Source organism: Sapajus apella, unplaced genomic scaffold (assembly GCF_009761245.1).
Source record: "Sapajus apella isolate SASKATOON/1434 unplaced genomic scaffold, GSC_monkey_1.0 scaffold77, whole genome shotgun sequence".
Lineage (NCBI taxonomy): Eukaryota > Metazoa > Chordata > Mammalia > Primates > Cebidae > Sapajus > Sapajus apella.
The window spans coordinates 2,578,784-2,598,210 of record NW_022437017.1 but is presented as its reverse complement, the minus strand read 5'-3'; the positions used below and the strand labels follow the sequence as shown (position 1 = coordinate 2,598,210).

General features: G+C 43.5%; 1 protein-coding gene across 1 annotated transcript; it reads right to left on the bottom strand.

The window, feature by feature from the left end:
* Window positions 1-8,877: 8,877 nt before the first annotated feature.
* On the bottom strand, window positions 8,878-9,837 carry LOC116532905 (olfactory receptor 7G3). Its single transcript, XM_032252504.1, has one exon. The coding sequence runs from the start codon at window positions 9,814-9,816 to the stop codon at window positions 8,878-8,880; it is 939 nt and encodes a 312-aa protein (XP_032108395.1). The 5' UTR covers window positions 9,817-9,837.
* Between the last annotated feature and the right edge of the window lie 9,590 nt (window positions 9,838-19,427).

Below are 19,427 nucleotides of genomic sequence, written 5' to 3'. Positions count from 1 at the left end.
GTGTGTGTGTGTGTGTGTGTGTGTGTGTGTGTGTGTGTGTGTGTGTGTGTGTTTAGATGAAGTTTCACTCTGTCGCCTGGGCTGGAGTGCAGTGGAGCCATCTAGGCTCACTGCAACCTCCACCTCCTGGGTTCAAGCAATTCTCCTGCCTCAGCTTCCCAAGTAGCTGGGATTACAGGTGCCTATTGCTATGCCCAGCTAATTTTTTTTATTTTTAGTAAAGACAGGGTTTCTCCATGTTGGCCAGGCTGGTCTTGAACTCCTGACCTTGTGATTTGCCCACCTCGGCCTCCCAAAGTGCTGGGATTACAGGTGTGAGCTGCCACACCCAGCTGATATTTGTATTTTTTAGTAGAGATGGGGTTTCACCATGTTGGCCAGGCTGGATGTGGCTTTTTAATCAGAATTATTCCATGCCTTCAAATAAACCAAAAGATGAGAATGAAGTCATGCAATCTGTCTTCTAGAGCAATGGTTCCCAAACTTTGACTTGCTTTAGAATCACCTGAAGAGCTTGTCAAAGGGCAGATGCATTGGTTGATACTATCACTCCCTTTTACCCACGAGGACACTTTGGTAAGGTGAGGTTACATCATGGATATGAAATACCGAAATACGCAGTTAGTGGTTGACAAAGACTGGATATGAGCTCAGACCTTTTTATCTGTTAAGACAGAGTCTTGCCGTCACCCAGGCTGGAGTGCAGAAGAGTGATCTTAGCTCACTGCAACCTCTACCTCCCAGGTTCAAGCCATTCTCGCTTCTCAGTCTCCTGAGTAGCTAAGATTACAGGTGTGTGCCCACCACCACACCTGGCTAATTTTTGTATTTTTAGTAGAGACGGGATTTCACCATGTTGGTTAGGCTGGTCTCAACTCCTGGCCTCAAGTGATCCACTCACGTTGGCCTGCCAAAGTACTGGGATTGACCACAGGCTTGAGCCACCGTGACCAGCCTCATCTTCTGACTGTTTTTTAGAGTCAAGGTCTCATTCTGTCACTCAGGCTGGAGTGCAGTGGTGTGATCACAGTTCACTGCAAACGTGAACTTCTAGACTCAAGCTATCTTCCCACCTCAGTTTCCCAATTAGCTAGAACTACAGGTATGCACACCACGCCTGGTTAATTTTTAACATTTTTTGTTGTTGACATGGGGTCTTGCTATGTTGCCTAAGATGGCCTTGAACTCCTGGCCTTAAGAGATCTTCCTGACTCAGCCTCTCAAAATGCTAAGATAACAGGCATGAACCACCACACCTGGCCAGAACTAGTAATTCTTTCTTTTTTTTCTCTCTGAGACATTTATTCAAACTGATATGTTCAAAACCAAACTCTATTTTAAATATATTAATTTTAATTATTTAAGTAACACATTAAATGCATTGGCCTTGTTAAAATTAACACGTGATATATCAATCTGTCCCTTTTACTGTGACTGCCATTTTAGTCCTCTTCAGCCTTCTCCAGAAGTAACTACAGAGCCTGTAATCCCAGCCCTTTGGGAGGCCAAGACAGGTGGATTACTTGAGGTCAGGAGTTAGAGACTAGCCTGACCTAGTCACCATCACTAGAGATGGTGAAACCCCGTCTCTACTAAAAATTCAAAAATTAGCTGCGCATGGTGGCACGCACCTGTAATCCCAGCTACTGAGAAGGCTGAGTCAGGAGAATCTCTTGAACCCTGGAAAAGATTGCAGTGAGCCGAGATTGTGTCGATGCACTCCAGGCTGTGTGACAGAGTGAGATTCCATTTCAAAAAAAAAAAAAGTAGCTTGTTTTTTAACAACTGATGTACGATTAACAAAAAAAAAAAAAAAAAAGGAAAGGAAAGAGAAAGAGAGAAAAAGAAAGGGGGAAAGAGAGAAAGGGAGGAAGAAAGCAAGAAAATTTTGGTATGATAAACAGTGTACAGTATGAGAAAATTCGCAATATTTTTGAATCGCACAGGTATGTTCATTTTTATTACAGGTTATTCATGTGTGGATTATTGAGAAAGTACAGAGACTAATGAAGAGCTGGCTACCCATCAGTCAACAATATAAAATTCACATAATTCACAATCCTTGCTTTAGGTCTTTTTATTGCAATAAGTAATAAATATTTGTATTGCAATAAAGTGTGCATTTAAGGCTGGGCATGGTGACTCACATCTATAATCTGAGCACTTTGGGAGGCTGGGGCAGGTGGATCACCTGACGTCAGGTGTTCGAAACCAGCCTGACCAATATGGCGAAACCCCGTCTCTACTAAAAATACAAAAAAAAAAAAAAATTAGCCGGGTGGGGAGGCGTGTGGCTGTAATCACAGCTACTCAGGAGGCTGAGACAGGAGAATCACTTGAACCCGGAGGCAGAGGTAGAGGTTGCAGTGAGCCGAGATTGCACCGCTGCACTCCAAGCTGGGCAACAAAGTGAGACTCCATCTCAAAAAGAAAAAAAAAGTGTGTATTTGAAAACCCTTACTTCACGTACATGCACAATCTTGATTTCCTTCCTTCCCAAGGGGAACCAGTACACACACTTGATCTATATTATTCTCCCATACCTTTCGTTGCATTTGGTATTACTCTTCCAAATACTAATAATTGCATTGTGTTGCATTTTAAAAGCTTTATATATCCAGGCACTGTGGCTCACGTCTCTAGTCCCGGTCCCTTTGGGAGGCTGAGGCGGGAGTACAGAGGCCTGGAGTATAAGACCAGCCTGGGCAACATAGTGACAACCCATGTCTACAAAAAATTTTGAAATGGCCGGGCATGGTGGCTCATGCCTATAATCCCAGCACTTTGGGAGGCCAAGGCGGGCAGCTCACCTGAGGTTGGGAGTTTGAGACCAGCCTGACCGACATGAAGAAGCCCTGTCTCTACTAAAAATACAAACTTAGCCAGACGTGGTGGCACATGCCTATAATCCCAGCTACCTGGGGGGCTGAGGCAGGAGAATTGCTTGAACCCAGGAGATGGAGGTTTCAGTGAGCCGAGAGCATGCCATTGCACTCCAGCCTGGGCAACAAGAGTGAAACTCCATCTTAACTAAATAAATTAATAAAAAATTGCAAATGGCATGTACCTGTAGTCCCAACTACTCAGGAGGCTGAGGCCGGAGGATTGCTTGATCCCAAGAATTCAAGACTGCAGTGAGCGATGATCGAGTCACCATACTCCTACGAGGCAACAGAGTGAGAGCTTGTCTCCAAAAAAACAAAACCACCAGCCCTCATTTCCAAAGCGTTAATTAACTCAAGGGCGTTAGGTTATCTGATTGGCTTCCACGAGAATGGTGCTCAACCTCTCACGTGGATATTGCAGAGGATGATCTATGCTCAGGAAGTGCAGACAGACTAGAGTCCTGGTCCAAAAGGATCATCCCTACGAGGAGACTGTGATGCAGCTTCCTAGCTGGGTGAGAGACGTTCAGTGAGGTGGTTACAGTCTGACTTGCTGAAGTATCTTATATCCCTGGGACCTCAATCTCCACCGCTCCTCATTACCCTGGCGATTTTACCTTTGTTCTGATCCCAGGAGTGTACATCCTTAAAGACCAAGATGAGAGAAGTCAGGAATTCCGGATGGCCGAGTCCCTGTCCCCGGAGGCCAGGTGTACACCATCCGCTTCTCTCCATTGTGTCTGTTCTCCTCCACTTCATGAAACTTGCTCCCACAACACACACCATTCATCTAGTAAAAAGGACTTTGATCTGAGGAATGTGACTTCTCTTCATTGTCAGGCCCAGAGAGACATTAAAATGAGACAGCAACCACAACCCTCCCCCCTCCTTTGAACTATGTATTCATCTAATAAAACTGCTTGTTGTTGGCTGGTCATGGTGGCTCACGCCTGTAATCCCAGCACTTTGGGAGGCTGAAGTGGGCGGATCACAAGGTCAGGAGTTTGAGACCAGCCTGGCCAACATGGTAAAACCCAGTCTTTACTAAAAATACAGGAAAAAAAAAAATTAGCCAGACGTGGTGGTAGGCGGTTGTAATCCCAGCTACTCAGGAGGCTGAGGCAGGAGAATCACTTGAACCTGGGAGGTGAAGGTTGCAGTGAGCCGAGATCACGCCATTGCACTCTAGCCTGGGTGACAGCAAGACTCCATCTCAAAAAAAAAAAAAAAATACTTGTTGTTGCCACAAGTAGTTACAAAGTAACGTAATAATAACATGGGTATTAAAAACAAATTATTTAGGCAGTTAGTGAGGGTACAGAAGTCCTGGGTAAGGTTTTTCTTTTCATAAAAAGCAGCCCCCAAATCATTTATTTTCAAAGAAAAAGTAGCCTGAAAAATCAAGCTGCAAGCATAGATAAGCAAGCTAGAAGCCTGCACAGGTGAATGTCAGAAGCTGTGCCAGAAGCCAGGTATAACCACCCTGGAGCTTTGCTTTGCTTTTCTTTCTTTCTTTTTTTTTTTAGGCAGACTCTCACTCTATTGCCCAGGCTGGAATGCAGTGGCATGATCTTGGCTCACTGCAACCCCTGCCTGCTGGGTTCAAATGATTCTTGTGCCTCAGCCTCTCGAGTAGCTGGGATTACAGGCATGTGCCACCACACCTGGCTAATTTTTGTATTTTTAGTAGAGATGGGGTTTGATGTCGGGCCAGGTGACTCATGCCTGTAATCCCAGCACTTTGGGAGGCTGAGGTGGGAGGATTGCTTGAACCCAGGATGCCTCCCACCTTTAAAAACCCTTACCTATAAGCAATCTGCAAGTCTGGGTCTTAAGTGTAAGCTGCCCCAATTTTCCTTGCTTGGTGCCCTGGCTTTTAAGGTCCTTCAGTCTCTGACCACACAGGTAGTAGCTGGCAAGACACAGTATTCAACCAGAAATTTCAAGATGTTGTGTTCATTATGTCAATAATAATAATCTGTGTTCCTTCAATTGATTTGTCAACATAAAATAATCAAAAGGGCCAGAATCTAGTTTGTTTTATTATTTTTAGAGACAGGATCTGGCTCTGTTGCCCAGGCTAGAGTGCAGTGGTGCAATCATAGTTCACTGCAGCCTCGACTTCTCAAGCCCAAGAGATCCTCCCACTTTAGCCTCCCATGTAGCTGGGAATACAGATGTGCACCAACACGACTGGCTAATTTTTTTATTTTTATTTTTTTAATTTAATTTATTTATTTAGAGACAGAGTTTCACTCTTATTGCTCAGGCAGGAGTGCAATGGCATGATGTCGGCTCACCGCAACCTCCACCTCCCGGCTTCAAGCAATTCTCCTGCCTCAGCCTCCCAAGTAGCTGAGATTACAGGCATGCACCGCCATGTCCAGCTAATTTTGTATTTTTAGTAGAGATGGGGTGTGGGAAATATAAAAGTTCCTTTTTGAAGTTTCCCTTTTTGTTAAATAATAAGTGTGCTAATAACTTTGTTAAGCCCTATCCTATGTAGCTGTTAGACATGCCGTGCTTACAGGCACATAGTACGCTCTATGTCCTTGTACTTTAACCAAGATATCTGTGTTGGACGTGCTCACAGGCATGCCCCAGCTCTCTATTACTTTTACCTGTTTAGAAAAGTTTTAAGTTGTTAGCCAATCAGGTTTTAGTTTAGATTGTGAGGTCTGGCTCCAGCCAAAGGAGATCGGACACAGCAGTAAGGACGACCCCAAAGGTGTAAGGGATAAATTTGTGTGTTTTTCTTTATTCCTTGTACTCTTGTGGCAAGATGGCTAGCAAGAGTACCCTTCCTACAGTCCAGGAAGTAAAAATTGTGTTGCTGAAAGATCCTTTGTCTCGGTGCCGATTTTTCTTTGCAGCACCAAACATCTATTTCCAACACCAGGTTTCTCCATGATGGTTAGGCTGGTCTCAAACTCCCGACCTCAGGTGATCTGCCTGCCTCAGCCTCCCAAAGTTCTGGGATTACAGGTGTGAGCCACCGTATCCAGCCTATTTTTATTTTTTCATAGTGATAGGATCTCTCTGTGTCAGCCAGGCTGGCTTCGAACTCCTGGGCTCAAGTGATTTTCCCACCTTGGGCTCTCAAAGTGCTGGGATTATAAGAGTCACCATGCCCAGCCAGAATCTAGAGGAAGTCACCAGGGAAGCACAACTTCCAAAGAAGGGAAGTGAGTGTTTCAAAGTGCAAAAGCTTGGGATGGTTTATGTAGGCAAAGTTTGGGGAAGTTTAACAAAATTTGTTTTTGCTTTCTTTCTTTCTTTTTCTTTCTTTTTTTTTTTTGAGACAGAGTCTAGCTCTGTCACCCAAGTTGGAGTGCAGGGGAATGATCACAGCTCACTGCAACCTCCACCTCCTGGATTCAAGGGATTTTCCTATCTCAGCCTCCTGAGTAGCTGAGATCACAGGTGTACGCCACCACGCCCGGCTAATTTTTGTATTTCTAGTAGAGACAAGGTTTCACAATATTGATCAGGCTGCTCTTGAACTCCTGACCTGGTAATCTGCCTGCCTCAGCCTCCCAAAGTGTATTTAATGTATTAAAAAATCACTTATACTCACCTTTATTTTTGTTTGTACAACATTTGTCTATTAGTGGATTTCATATAATATGAACTTGCCAAAGGAATAAAAACTTTCTGTAAAAATTTTTCTGTGTTTAGCTAGACAGAGAGATGTGCTATTTGTGTGTTTGTATTAGCTTCTAACATTCAAGAAAATCTTTGCCAAAACACTAACTGAACACTTAGGAACACAGATTTCAGTGATCACATACAATAAGAAATACAGTCTTTGCTAAAATATATTTTGGGAAAGTCATTAAACAAAACATTATTACCATGTTTAGGAATTTAAAAAAGAAGAAACAGCAATATTGATGTTTTTGTTAGAACGCATCTGAGTTTTCACCTTTTTCATTCATTTTGCTGTGTTTCTTACTCTTCTGTAGTGGAGTCCACAGAGAGAATCATGATTTATTAAAATGGATTGTATCGTTGATATCTTCAAGCACTAGCTGCAGTCTAGGATTCCTATGCAAATGTTTACATTCACCTTTGTAGGAAGGTTGGTCCAGGCAGAAGTAATTTCCTTTGAGAAGGAGATGCTGGATGTGGGGTAAGACAAGTGAAAGTCAGGTTGACGAGATTAAAGCTATCACTCTCTACAGAAGCTAAAAAGAGGGGAGCCATCAGCCTGAATCGTCCCTGGAGGTCCAGGGTTAAAACAGCCGGCCAGGGTCTCAGCCAGGAGTGGTGGTGCAAACCTGTATTTCCAGTTACTCAGAAGTCTAAGGCAGGAGGATTGCTCGAGCGCAGGAACTCGAGGCTGCAGTGAGCTATGATTGTGCTGCTGCACTCCAGCCTGGGCAACACAAACAGAACCCATCTCTTAAAAAAAAAAAAAAAAAAAAAGCTTCAGAAAATGTGTAAGTGAAAACAATAACAACAAAAACAAAAATAGCAGAGGTCTCAAAGGTAAAGAAAGGATTGACTGGAGAGCCTTCTGTCATGGCCATTATTGCAAGTTGACAGGGGTTATTGTTAGCACCACATCTAGGATACAGCTCCCTGTCTGAGGTGCCCTCTAGTGCAGAACTTCTTCTACTGATGCCTATAAAACACCTGCAGAGATGAATCACCTGAGGCCTTTGTATATATTGTCACCCAGGAACTAGTGACTCTGAACCTCTGGGGATATACATGAGGGATGAGATTTTTTTTTTTTTTTGAGACGGAGTTTTGCTCTGTCACCAGATGAGAGTGCAGTCATGAGATCTCAGCTCACTGAAACCTCTGCCTCCTGGGTTCAAGTGATTCTCCTGCCTCAGCCTCCCAAGTAGCTGGGATTACAGGTGCATGCCACCTCGCCCAGCTAATTTTTGTATTTTTCATAGACACCAATTTGATCCTTGCACATTATACGAATGTATTACATTATCACATGTACCCTGAAACAATGTCCATATTTTATGCATCGATGCAAAAATAAAAAATAGCCAGGTGTGGTGGCATGCACCTGTAGTCCCAGCTACTTGGCAGGCTGAGTCGAGAGGATCCGTTGAGCCCAGGAGTTCGAGGCTACAGTGAGCTGTGATCACACCACTGCACTCCAGCCTGGGTGGCAGAGTGAGAGACTGTCTCAAAAATCAATTAGTCAATCAATCCAAAAAGAATTCAAGTCCAGATGGTCTGATTCCAAAACAATCACCCTGAACCGTTTGATCTCTGGTCTCAGGTATTCGAAGATATTGGTTGGGCTGGGCACAGTGGCTCACACCTGTAATCCCAGCACTTTGGGAGGCCAAGACGGGCAGATCACCTGGGGCCAGGAGTTTGAGACCGCCTGGCCAACATGATGAAACCCCGTCTCTACTAAAAATAGAAAAATTAGGTGGGTGCAGTGGCTCATGCCTGTAATACCTGCACACTGGAAGGCCGAAGTGGGTGGATTACTTGAGGGTAGGAGTTTGAGACCAGCCTGACCAACATGGAGAAACCCTGTCTCTACTAAAAATACAAAATATTAGCTAGGCATGGTGGTGGGCACCTGTAATCCCAGCTAGTCTTGAGGCAGAGGCAGGAGAATCACTTGAACCTGGGAGGCAGAGGTTGTGGTGAGCCAAGATCACACCATTGCACTCCAGTCTGGGCAACAGGAGAGAAACTCCATCTCAAAAAAAAAAAAAAATTAGCTGGGTATGGTGCTGGGCGCTTGTAATCCCAGCTACTCAGGAGGCTGAGGCAGGAGAATCATGTGAACCCAGGAAGTGGAGGTTACAGTGAGCCAAGATTATGCCATTGTACTCCAGCCTGGGCAACAAGAGCTAAACTCCATCTCAAAACAAACAAACAAAAAACATGAAAACAAACAACAATGACAACAAAAAACAAAGACATTGGTCAGGCTTTCTAGACTTCTCGTTACTTCTTTCTCCCTGACATATTCCAGTAGTGTTGGCCCAAAGCAGCAGAGACATCAATGGAAAGACGGTATCCTAGGTACCAGTTTCCTCAAAGCCTTCAACATGTCTTTGTTTCTCAGGCTGTAGATGAAGGGATTCAGCATGGGGGTGACCGCGGTGTACATCACTGATGCTATTGCACCCTTCCTGGAGGAGTGGGTCTCTGCAGAACTAAGATACACCCCAAACCCTGTTCCATAGAACAAGGAAACGATGATCAGGTGTGACCCGCAGATGGAGAAAGCTTTATACTTTCCACTGGCTGATGGAATTTTCATGACAGAGGAGACAATTTGTGTGTAAGAGAAAATTATCCCAGAGAGAGGAATGACCCCTAGCAGACTGGTCACTAAATACACCAGGATGTTATTGATGAGGATATCGGAACAGGCAAGCCTGAGAATATGAGCCAGTTCACAGAAAAAGTGGGGGATTTCCAGGTCTGTGCAGAAGGTCAGCTGTAGTGCCATCGACGTGTGCAGAAGAGCGTCCAGAAGACTAATGATAAAGGACAGCAGAAGCAGCAGCCCACAGAGCTTGGGGTTCATGATGACCTTGTACCTCAGTGGATGACAGATGGCCACAAATCGATCATAAGCCATCATGACCAGAATTCCGTTTTCCAATCCAGCAAAAAACAAGACAAAGCAGATTTGGGTGAGGCAGCCGGTGTAACTGATGGATAGAGTCTGTGCCTGGATATTCACCAGCATCTTGGGCATCGTGGTGGAGGTGAAACCAATGTCGACCGAGGACAGGAAGGAGAGGAAGAAGTACATGGGGGTGTGGAGGCGGGAGTCAGAGCTGACGGCCAGGATGATGAGCAGGTTCCCCAGCACCGTGACCATGTACATGGACAGGAACAGCTCAAAGAGGATGGGCTGCAGCTCTGGATCACCTGTCAATCCCAAGAGAAGGAATTCTGGAGTGTCTGAGAAGTTTCCTGCTTTCATGTTGTTGATGAGTCTGATAGAAAAGATGGGAGTGCTAAGAAAACAAAACTTAAGAGTAAACTCTTAAATCTTGTCTGTATCATCAAAACTAAAATGGTTAGAAACTAAAGACCTCTTTTCCTGCCTCTTTCTTTCTCCTTCTTTCCTTTTTTTTCCTCCTTCTCTCTCTTTTTTCTTTCTTTCCCTTCCTTCCTTTCTCTTTCTTTCTCTCCCTACCTCCTTTCCCCCTCCTTTTTCTTTCCTTCCCTCTTTCCTTCTCTTTCCTTCTTTCTTTCTCTTTCTTTTTTTCTTCCTTTTTTCTCTTTCTTCCTTCCTTTTTCTTCTTTCTTTCCCTTCCTTCCTTTCTTTTTCTTTCTCTCTCTCCCTCCCTTCTTTCCTCCCTCTCTCCCTCCTCTCTCCTTCCTCCTGTCTTTTTTCTTTTTTTCTTTCTCTTTCTTCTTCCTTCCTTCTCTCTCTTTCCCTTCTTTCTTTTTTCCTTCCTTCTCTTTCTTTCCTTGTTTCTTTCTTTTCATCTTTCTCTTTCTCCTTCCTTCCTCCCTCCCTTCTTTCTCTTTCTTTCCTTCCTTCCTTCCTTCTTTCTCTTTCTTTCTTTCTTTCTTTCCTTTCTTTCTTCCTTCCTTCCTTCCTTCCTTTCTTTCTTCCTTTCTTCCTTTCTTTCTTTCTTTCTTTCTTTCTTTCTTTCTTTCTTTCTTTCTTTCTTTCTTCTTTGCAGGGTCTCTGCAGGGGCATAATCATAGTTCACTGTAGCCTCATCCTCCTGGGCTCAAGCGATCCTCCTGTCTCAGCCTCCCAAAGTGCCAGGATTACAGGCTTTAGCCACCATGCCCACCCTTCCTATTATTTCTGGTACAGCCCTGGTGCAGGCAAACCCTGAGCCTTGGCACTGATTCCTGGAGGTGTCCCATGTGATTCAGCACCAAGCCTTTCCTATTCTCTCTGGCTTATCCAGATTCTTGAGAATTGATCCTGGAGTCCCCAAAACAGGAAGTAAAGAATTGATGCATGCTGGCAATGTCAAAACATCTGCCTGCTGTTCTCGTAAACCCATAAGTTAGGGAAATTCTGTAATGACTCAAGAGTCGGGGCAAACCTAATACAGAATCACAACATGTGAACAGTTGAATGGTACAGTGAGCCCATCTCAGCCCTTCGCTTCACAAATTGAGGCCCTGGCCAGACACAGAGGCTCACACCTATAGTCCCAGCACTTTGGGAGGCTGAGGTAGAAGGGTCACTCAAGGCCAGGAGTTTGAGACCACCCTGAACAAAATAGCAAAACCCTCATCTCTACTTAAAATTTTTAAAAATTAAATTAAATTAAAAAATAGCCAGGCACAGTGGTATATGTCTGTAGTCCCAGCTACTTGAGAGGCTGAGGCGGGGGGATCACTTGAACCCAGGAGTTGGAGGCCGCATGAGCTTTGATAGGGCCACTGCGCTCCAGTCTGGGCAACGGAGCAAGACTCTGCCTCTTAAAATAAACACACAAACAAAAACAAAATCCAGGTCCCCAACCAAGAGTTGGCTTTCACTGGAGAAAGACAAGTGATTATAAAAGCTTCAACCATTGGTACATAAAATTTGGACTCAGGGCCTGGTGTGGTGACTCATGCCTCTAATCCCAGCATTTTAGGAGGCAGAGGAGGGTGGATCACAAGATCAGGTGTTTGAGACCAGCCTGGCCAACATAGTGAAACCTCGTCTCTACTAAAAAAATACAAAAATTAGCCGACCATAGTGGCGGGTGCCTGTAATCCCAGCCACTTGGGAGGCTGAGGCAATGGAATTGCTTGAACCCGGGAGGTGGAGGTTGCAGTGAGCTGAGATTTTACCACTGCACTCCAGGGTAGGTGACAGAGTGAAACTCCATCTCAAAAAGCAAAGAAAGAAAGAAAACAAAACTTGGACTCAGAGAGTTGTCAGTTCAGTCATGAATGCCTCAATTGTGACATGGATCTGTGATATCGGAAGGTCCCTGAACCTCTCTAGCAGACTCAAGTTTCTCACTTCTCTATCGGGAACTGCTATAAAAATGTACGGGGGTGTTGCAGGGATGAAAAATGAATAGATGCTAGGATAGATGTGTCCTAGCACAGTGCTCAGGGGTCCCATAATGACTTTATTATTATTATTATTATTATTATTATTATTATTATTGAGACAGAGCCTTGCTCTGCCGCCCAGGCTGGAGTGCAGTGCTGTGATCTCGGCTCACTGCAACCTCCACCTCCTGGAGTCAAGCAAATCTCTGCCTCAGCCTCCCCAGTAGCTGGAATTACAGGTGTGTGCCACCATGCCCAGCTAATTTTTGTAGTTTTAGTAGACACGGGGTTTCACCATATTTGCCAGGCTGGTCTTGAATGGCTGACCTCAGGTGATTCACCCGCCTTGTCCCCCCAAAGTGCTGGGATTACAGATGTGAGCCACTGTGCTTGACCAGATTCCTTTTGAAGGGACTAATTTATACTTAGGTGGGGAAAACATCCCTTAGATTTGGAAGATGGAACGAGAGCTAAAAATAATGAAATCTGGTTGCAAATTATATGAATACAAAGGAAGTAAATATATCAAGAAAAAGGTCACAGATTAGTTTGGAATCTCACTTATAACAATTCCACTGAAATGTCTCTTACCTTATGGTTGTCATCCAGATAGCATGGGAAGAAAGAAAAAAAAAAAAACTTGTTCAATTTCTCACAGCATGTATTGGCGGCACTTCAGATTACCTTGAAGACCTCAGTGAGGAATTCTCCATTTTTTTCTTGGAAAATTAAAAGAAGAAATGGAGCATCTGTCCCCAACAAGGGCAGATGAACCAAGTAAGGCAACATGCTCTTGGGCAAGAGGGATCATCTCTGGAAGAAGACTCAGGTTTGATGTTTCCTGACTGAGCGGGGCTGTTGAGTGGTGTGGTCACAGGTAGGTTATTTGCAGTCTCTGTGGCCCCTAGGAGCTTAATTTTCAAAGCTGCTCATTAGCCAAATGTGTACAGTACTCTCATTTCTTCCCCTAAGGCAGCTCAAATCTTTAATGAATGAGCACAGATCAGATGTGAACACGAAGGGGGAATTCCTCGATGGCTGACTTCCTGATCCCAAGAGACAAGCCATGTGTCACCCTCTTCCTACCACATTTCCTCTTACCCTGAGGGTATCTCATTCTTGGACCCTAGAATCTGACCTCAAGGGAGCTGGTGAAATCCTCCTTAGAGAGAATCCTACCTTTCTCTGAGTCAGAGATTGCTTTTTTAATTTTTTATTTTTTCAGATCGAGTCTTGCTCTGCACCCAGGCTGGAGTACAGTGGTGCAATCTCAGCTCACTGCAACCTCCACCTCCCAGGTTCAAGCAATTCTCCTGCCTCAGCCTCCCGAATAGCTGGAATTACAGGCACCCGCCACTGCGCCTGTCTAATTTTTGTATTTTTAGTAGAGACGGGGTTTCACCATGTTGGCCAGGTTGGTCTCAAATTCCTGACCTTAAGTCATCCATCAGCCTCAGCCTCCCAAAGTGCTGGGATTACAGGTGTGAGCCACCGTGCCGGCCCAGAGATTGCTATTGAAGGACTAGCAAACCAAAGTAGTCTAAGGCTCCGCAGAGACACTCGGGGATGCAGAGAGTGTACCATGAGATCGTGTCCAGAAAGTTAAGCTAAGAAATGTTTCTCTTAAAATCTCTGCATGAATAAGGCTGGAGAAATTATGGATACGAGATAGCAAAGAAACCAGATAATTTTCTGGTTACTTGCACAGGTTTTCAGGGGTTGCCTGAAAAATAGGCATAAAAACTAACCTTCTTAAAGAGATCACTAAAAAAGCCTGACCTGGCTGGGCAAGGTGGCTCTTGCCTGTTATCACAGCATTTGGGGAGGCCAAGGCAAGCAGATCATTTGAGGTCAGGAGTTCAAGACCAGCCTGGCCAACATGGCAAATCCTTGTTTCTACTAAAAGTACAAAAAAAAAAAAATTAGCTGGGCATGGTGGTGCATGCCTGTAATATCAGCTACTTGGGAGGCTGAGGCATAAGAATTCCTTGAACCTGGGAGGTAAAGGCTGCAGTGAGCTGAGATCACACCACTGCACTCCAGCTTGGGCAACAGAGGAAGACTCTGTTTTTGTTTGTTTGTTTTTTAAAAAGTCCTCACCGTAAAGGAAAGGTAGACAAGTTGACTGCATTTAACATTGGGAACTTCTGAGGGGTATATAGGAAGTCTGTGTGCTATTTATGTAACTTTTTTTTAAGTCTAAAATTAGTTTAAAATAAAGTTAAAAAAATTAAAAATCAAAATTATGGTACTACTACATACTCATCATAATGGCCAAAATGAAAAAGATATGCAATATAAAATATTGGCAAGATAATAGGAGAGTAAACTGATATAATGCCTTGGGAAAACTGTTTGGTAGTATTGAATAAATGGGACCACAGGTATTTCCTATGACCTAGAAACTCCATCCTAAATATACATCCCCACCAAAAAAAGTTTACAAGTATACCAACAAACAAACAAACAAACAACATGTACAAGAATATTCATGGGCTGGGTGCAGTGGCCCACACCTGTAATCCCAGCACTTTGGGACACCAAGGTGGGAGGATGGCCTGAGGCCAGGAGTTCAAGACTGGCCTGGGCAACATAGCTAGATCCTGTTTCTACTCTTTTTTTTTTTTTTTTTTTTTTTTTTTTTTTTTGAGACACAGTTTTGCTCTTGTTGCTCAGGTTGGAGTGCAATGGCGTAATCTCAGCTCACTGCAACCTCTGCCTCCTGGGTTCAAGAGATTCTCTTGCCTCAACCTCCCAAGTAGCTGGGATTGCAGGCATGCACCACCATGCCACCTGGCTAATTTTGTATTTTTAGTGGAGATGGGGTTTCTGCATGTTGGTCAGGTTAGTCTCAAACTCCCAACCTCAGGTGATCCTCCCACCTCGGCCTCCCAAAGTGCTGGGATTACAGGTGTGAGACACTGTGCCCAGTCAACCCTGTTTCTATTTTTAAAAAATAAATAAAAAACAAAAGCAAATGTTCACAGAAGCACAATTTGTGCAATACATTCATCAACAAATGCCCTCAACCGTTGATTGAACAAACTGGACATATTTATACACTAGAAAAATATGCAGCAATAAAAATAACTCCTGATGACTGGGTGTGGTGGCTTACACCTGTAATCCTAACAGCTTGGGAGGCCAAAGCAGGCAGATTCCTTGAGTTCACAAGTTTGAGGCCAGCCTGAGCAACATAGTGAGACCCTTGTCTTTACAAAAAATTAGACTAGCATGATGGGGCATGCCTGTGGTCCTAGCTACTTGGGAGGCCGAGAGGGGAGGATCAATGGAGCTCAGGATGTGGAGATCACAGTGAGTTGAGATTGTGCCACTGCACTCCAGCCTGGACAACAAAGTGAGACCCTATCTCAAAGAAAAAAAAAAGAATAAGCTGGTAATGAAACAATATGGATGCATCTCAAAGAATATTAAATAGAAGAAGCCAGACAAATTATTATACATAGTAAGTACAGGAGTAATATAACTCTGTAAATAAACTTTAAAAAACCATTTAATTTGCATCTCTGAGAGCTTTCCCAAAGTCAAGGTATTGATAACAGTTCTCTCCAGTATGAATTCGCTTATTCTGAGTAATGCTAGATTTCATATTCAAGGCTTCAACAATTTTATTACATTCAATGGGTTTTCCTTCATAAATGTGTCCTTGTTGATTAAAATATGAGTAGTGGGCAGGGCAGGGTGGCTCATGCCTGTAATCCCAACACTTTGGGAGGCCAAGGCGGGCAGATCACTTGAGCCCATGAGTTCAAGACCAGCCTGGCCAACATGGTGAAACCCACCTGTCTCTACTAAAAATACAAAAATTAGCTGGGTGTGGTGGCACGCTCCTGTAATCCTAGCTACTGGGGAGGCTGAGGCACGAGAATCATGTGAACCCAGGAGGCACGGAGGTTGCAGTGAGCTCAGATCACACCACTTGCCTGGGCGACACAGCAAGACCCTGCCTCTAAAACAAAACAAAAAACTTAACAGGAAAGCAGAGCACGTTTGCTCTGAGTTTCCTCACATAGCTACAGCTTTCCCTATCTTTTGCTTTTCACTTATCATTTCCTACTTACCAAGGATCTAGCCTGGGTGACAGAGCAAGACTCTGTTTCAAAAATAAATAAATAAATAAATAAATAAATAAATAAAATTAAATATGAGTAATGACCACAGAAGGAGTCATACTCATTGTATCAATTCTTGCCTTTGGTTCTTCTTGCCATTCATTGTATATATAGTATCAATAGTATCATTGTATTCATATTCATTGTATCAGTTGGGATTCCCACCCATATAAATCCTGATAACTCTAAAAGCACTTTATTAGGGTTAAAATGTATTTAACATTTTCCTAATGAATATGTAGTTTCTCATTTCTTTATCAGCTTTCTTAAAGCTGATAAAGAAATGAGGTAGAGGCAGAGAGGTTAGAGTAAACGGAGATTGTCCCACTGCACTCCAGCCTGGGTAACAGAGTAAAATTCATTTAAAAAAAAATCTTTAAGATCCTTGGTAAGTAGGAAATGATAGGTGAAAAGCAAAAGATAGGAGAAGCTGAAGCTATGTGAGGAAACTCAGAGCGAATGTTCTCTGCTTTCCCGTTAAGTTTTTTGTTTTGTTTTGCTTTAGAGACAGGGTCTTGCTGTGTCGCCCAGGCAAGAGTGCAGTGGTGTAATCATAGCTCACTGCAGCCTTGAATTCCAGGACTCAAGAAATCCTTCTGCCTCAGCCGCCCAAGTAACTGGGACTACAGACATGCACCACCACATTCCACTATTTTTGTGTATGTGCAAAAATGGGGGCTCACTATGTTGCCCAGACTGGTCTCAAACTCTAGATCCTTCCATCTCAGACTCTTAAGTAGCTGGAATAGCCACCATTTAGCCACCATGCCCAGCCTAAAATCAAGACATATGAGCAAGAGAGTTCACAAGTTTTCTGCTTCTCTGTTGCACTGAAGGTAATTCTATCGTGACACATCCAGTATCTTCTTCTGAACTCGAGGTGTTTTTGATCTTGAGTCATGATTTTGCATGGCGTGTATAACCTCAAAGCAATATGGTGAAAGTTTTTTACCTTCTCTATCTCTAATGTATATCCACATTAGCAAACTGCATTGCTCACGGTTTATCAAAACTCCCATCCTGCCCTGACACATCTCTGGCATCTCATCTGAATTGGAACCAATACATAGACCTAATGCATTGAAATCGTTGGCACCTGACTCCCAATCTTTAGACTCCCAGCTTTTCCATGATTCAGGATACTTTTATTTATTTTATTTTTGAGACAGAGTTTTGCTCTGTCACCCAGGCTGGTGTGCAGTGGTGCAATCTCGGCTCACTGCAACTTCTACCTCCCGGGTTCAAGTGATTCCCCTGCCTCAGCCTCCCTGAGTAGCTGGGATTACAGGCGTGCACCACCACATCCGGCTAATTTTTGTATTTTTAGTAGAGACGGGGTTTCACCATGTAAGCCAGGCTGGTCTCGAACTCCTGATCTCAAGTGATTCGCCCACCTCCAAAAGTGCTGGGATTACAGGCATGAGCCACTGCGCCGGCCCCAACTTCTTAGCCGTTTCGGCTTTACCGCATCTCCTCTCCTCATTCGTAGAGACCCCCAAGCCATCTATTCTTCAACTATGTTGTTGCTGATAACCTCATTTCTTTAGGTGACTGACACACCATGGTCCATCCCTTCAATCATGTATTTTCCAAAACCTCAAATCCACTTGCCCTAGAAAATTCTAACATCTTTCTCTCTTGCCTACATAATTCTGCCCCCATGTGGTGATACGGGAATCACTAAAAATTTGATGTCACCTACTCTAAATGGGCCTTCAACACTACAGGAAATTTCCAATGGGCAAAGATCTTTTCACAGTTTCTCCAGGATTTTAAATTCACACCGTCTCCACTTCCCTCTTTCTTTATTTATTTACTGAGACGGAGTTTCGCTCTTGTTACGCAGGCTGGAGTGCAATGGTGCAATCTCGGCTCACTGCAACCTCCGCCTCCCGTGTCCAAGCGATTCTCCTGCCTCAGCTTCTCTAGTAGCTGGGATTACAGGCACCCGCCCCCAAGCATGGCTAATTTTTGTATTTTTAGTAGAGACGAGGTTTCACCATCTTTTTCAGGCTGGTCTCAAACTCCTGACCTCAGGTGATCCACCCACCTCAGCCTCTCAGAGCACTGGGATTACAGGCATGAGCCACCGCGCCTGGCTTCAACTTCCCCACTTAATAACAAATGATTTTACAACTTACTGCAGAGAGTAATAGTAACAGCAATTAGAAAGATTTCTCTATTTTTTCTCCTTTCTTAGGTTCGAGAGATTTCTCACTTTCTTGGCACTAGTACAAAACGGTCCAACAACAACGTTACGGTTTCTTTCTTCTTTCACTCTGCAACCATGAGATATCTGCCTTCTTATCTAAAGCCAGTATCTCTTACTTTTCTATGCCAGGATTTCTCATCCTTGGCGCGACCGACATTCAGGGTCTGACATTTCTTTGTTAGAGGGAGTAGGGCATTCTATATTCTAACCACTAGATGGCACTACCCGGGTAGTGGTAAAAACAAAAGTGTCTCCAGACATTGCCAGATACCCCCAGGTGGCACAATTGCCCCTGTTAAGAATCAAAACGGCCGAGGCGGGTGGATCACTTAAGGTCAGGAGCTTGAGATTGCCTGACCAACATGGTGATATCCTGTCTCTACTAAAATTACAAAACTAGCCAGGTGTAGTGGCTAATTATAGGCTCCGTGTCTGTAATTCCAGCTACTTGCGAGGCCGAGACAGGAGAATTGTTTGAACCTGGGAGTTAAAACAATTCTTGGAGGGAGGCGGAGGTTGCTGTGAGCCGATATCGCACCATTGCACTCCACCCTGTCCCCAACATTCATCTCCTAACTTTTTGATAATAGCTCTATTTAAGGATACGAGGTGATATCTCATAGTAGTTTTAATTTGCATTTCCCTGATGATTAGTGATGTAGAGCACGTTTTCCTATACCTGTTGGCGTTTTTTATGCTCTCTTTGGAGAAACGTCTGTTCAGACCCTTTACCCATTTTAAAATCAGGTTATTTGTTTTTCTGCTATTGAAAGAATTCTTTATAAATTTTGCATATTAACCCCTTTTCAGATATGTGGTTTGCAAATATTTTTTCCCAGTCCATGGGTTGCCGATTCATTCTTTTGATTGTTTCCTTTGCTATGAAGAAGCTTTTTAGTTTGATGTTGTCCCATTTATTCACTAATTTTTGCTTTTGTAATCTAATCTTTTGGTGTAATATATATTAAAAAAATCTTTGCTAAGACCAAAATTGAGGAACTTTCCCCCGGTGTTATCTTCTAGGAATTTTATGGATTCAGGTCTTACATTTAGGTCTTTTATCCATTTTGAGTTGATATTTGTGCATGGAGTAAGATAAGAGTGAAATTTCATTCTTTTGTATGTGGAAATTTAGTTTTCCCAGCAGCATTTATGGAAGAGGGTTTTTCCCATTTTGTCCTCTTGTGATGTCAATATTAACATCATATACTGTTTAGTATTATA

What these genes read in the sequence shown, in the direction of transcription:
- LOC116532905 (XM_032252504.1), bottom strand. Translation starts at nt 9,816, where the DNA reads ATGAAAGCAGGAAACTTCTCAGACACTCCAGAATTCCTTCTCTTGGGA.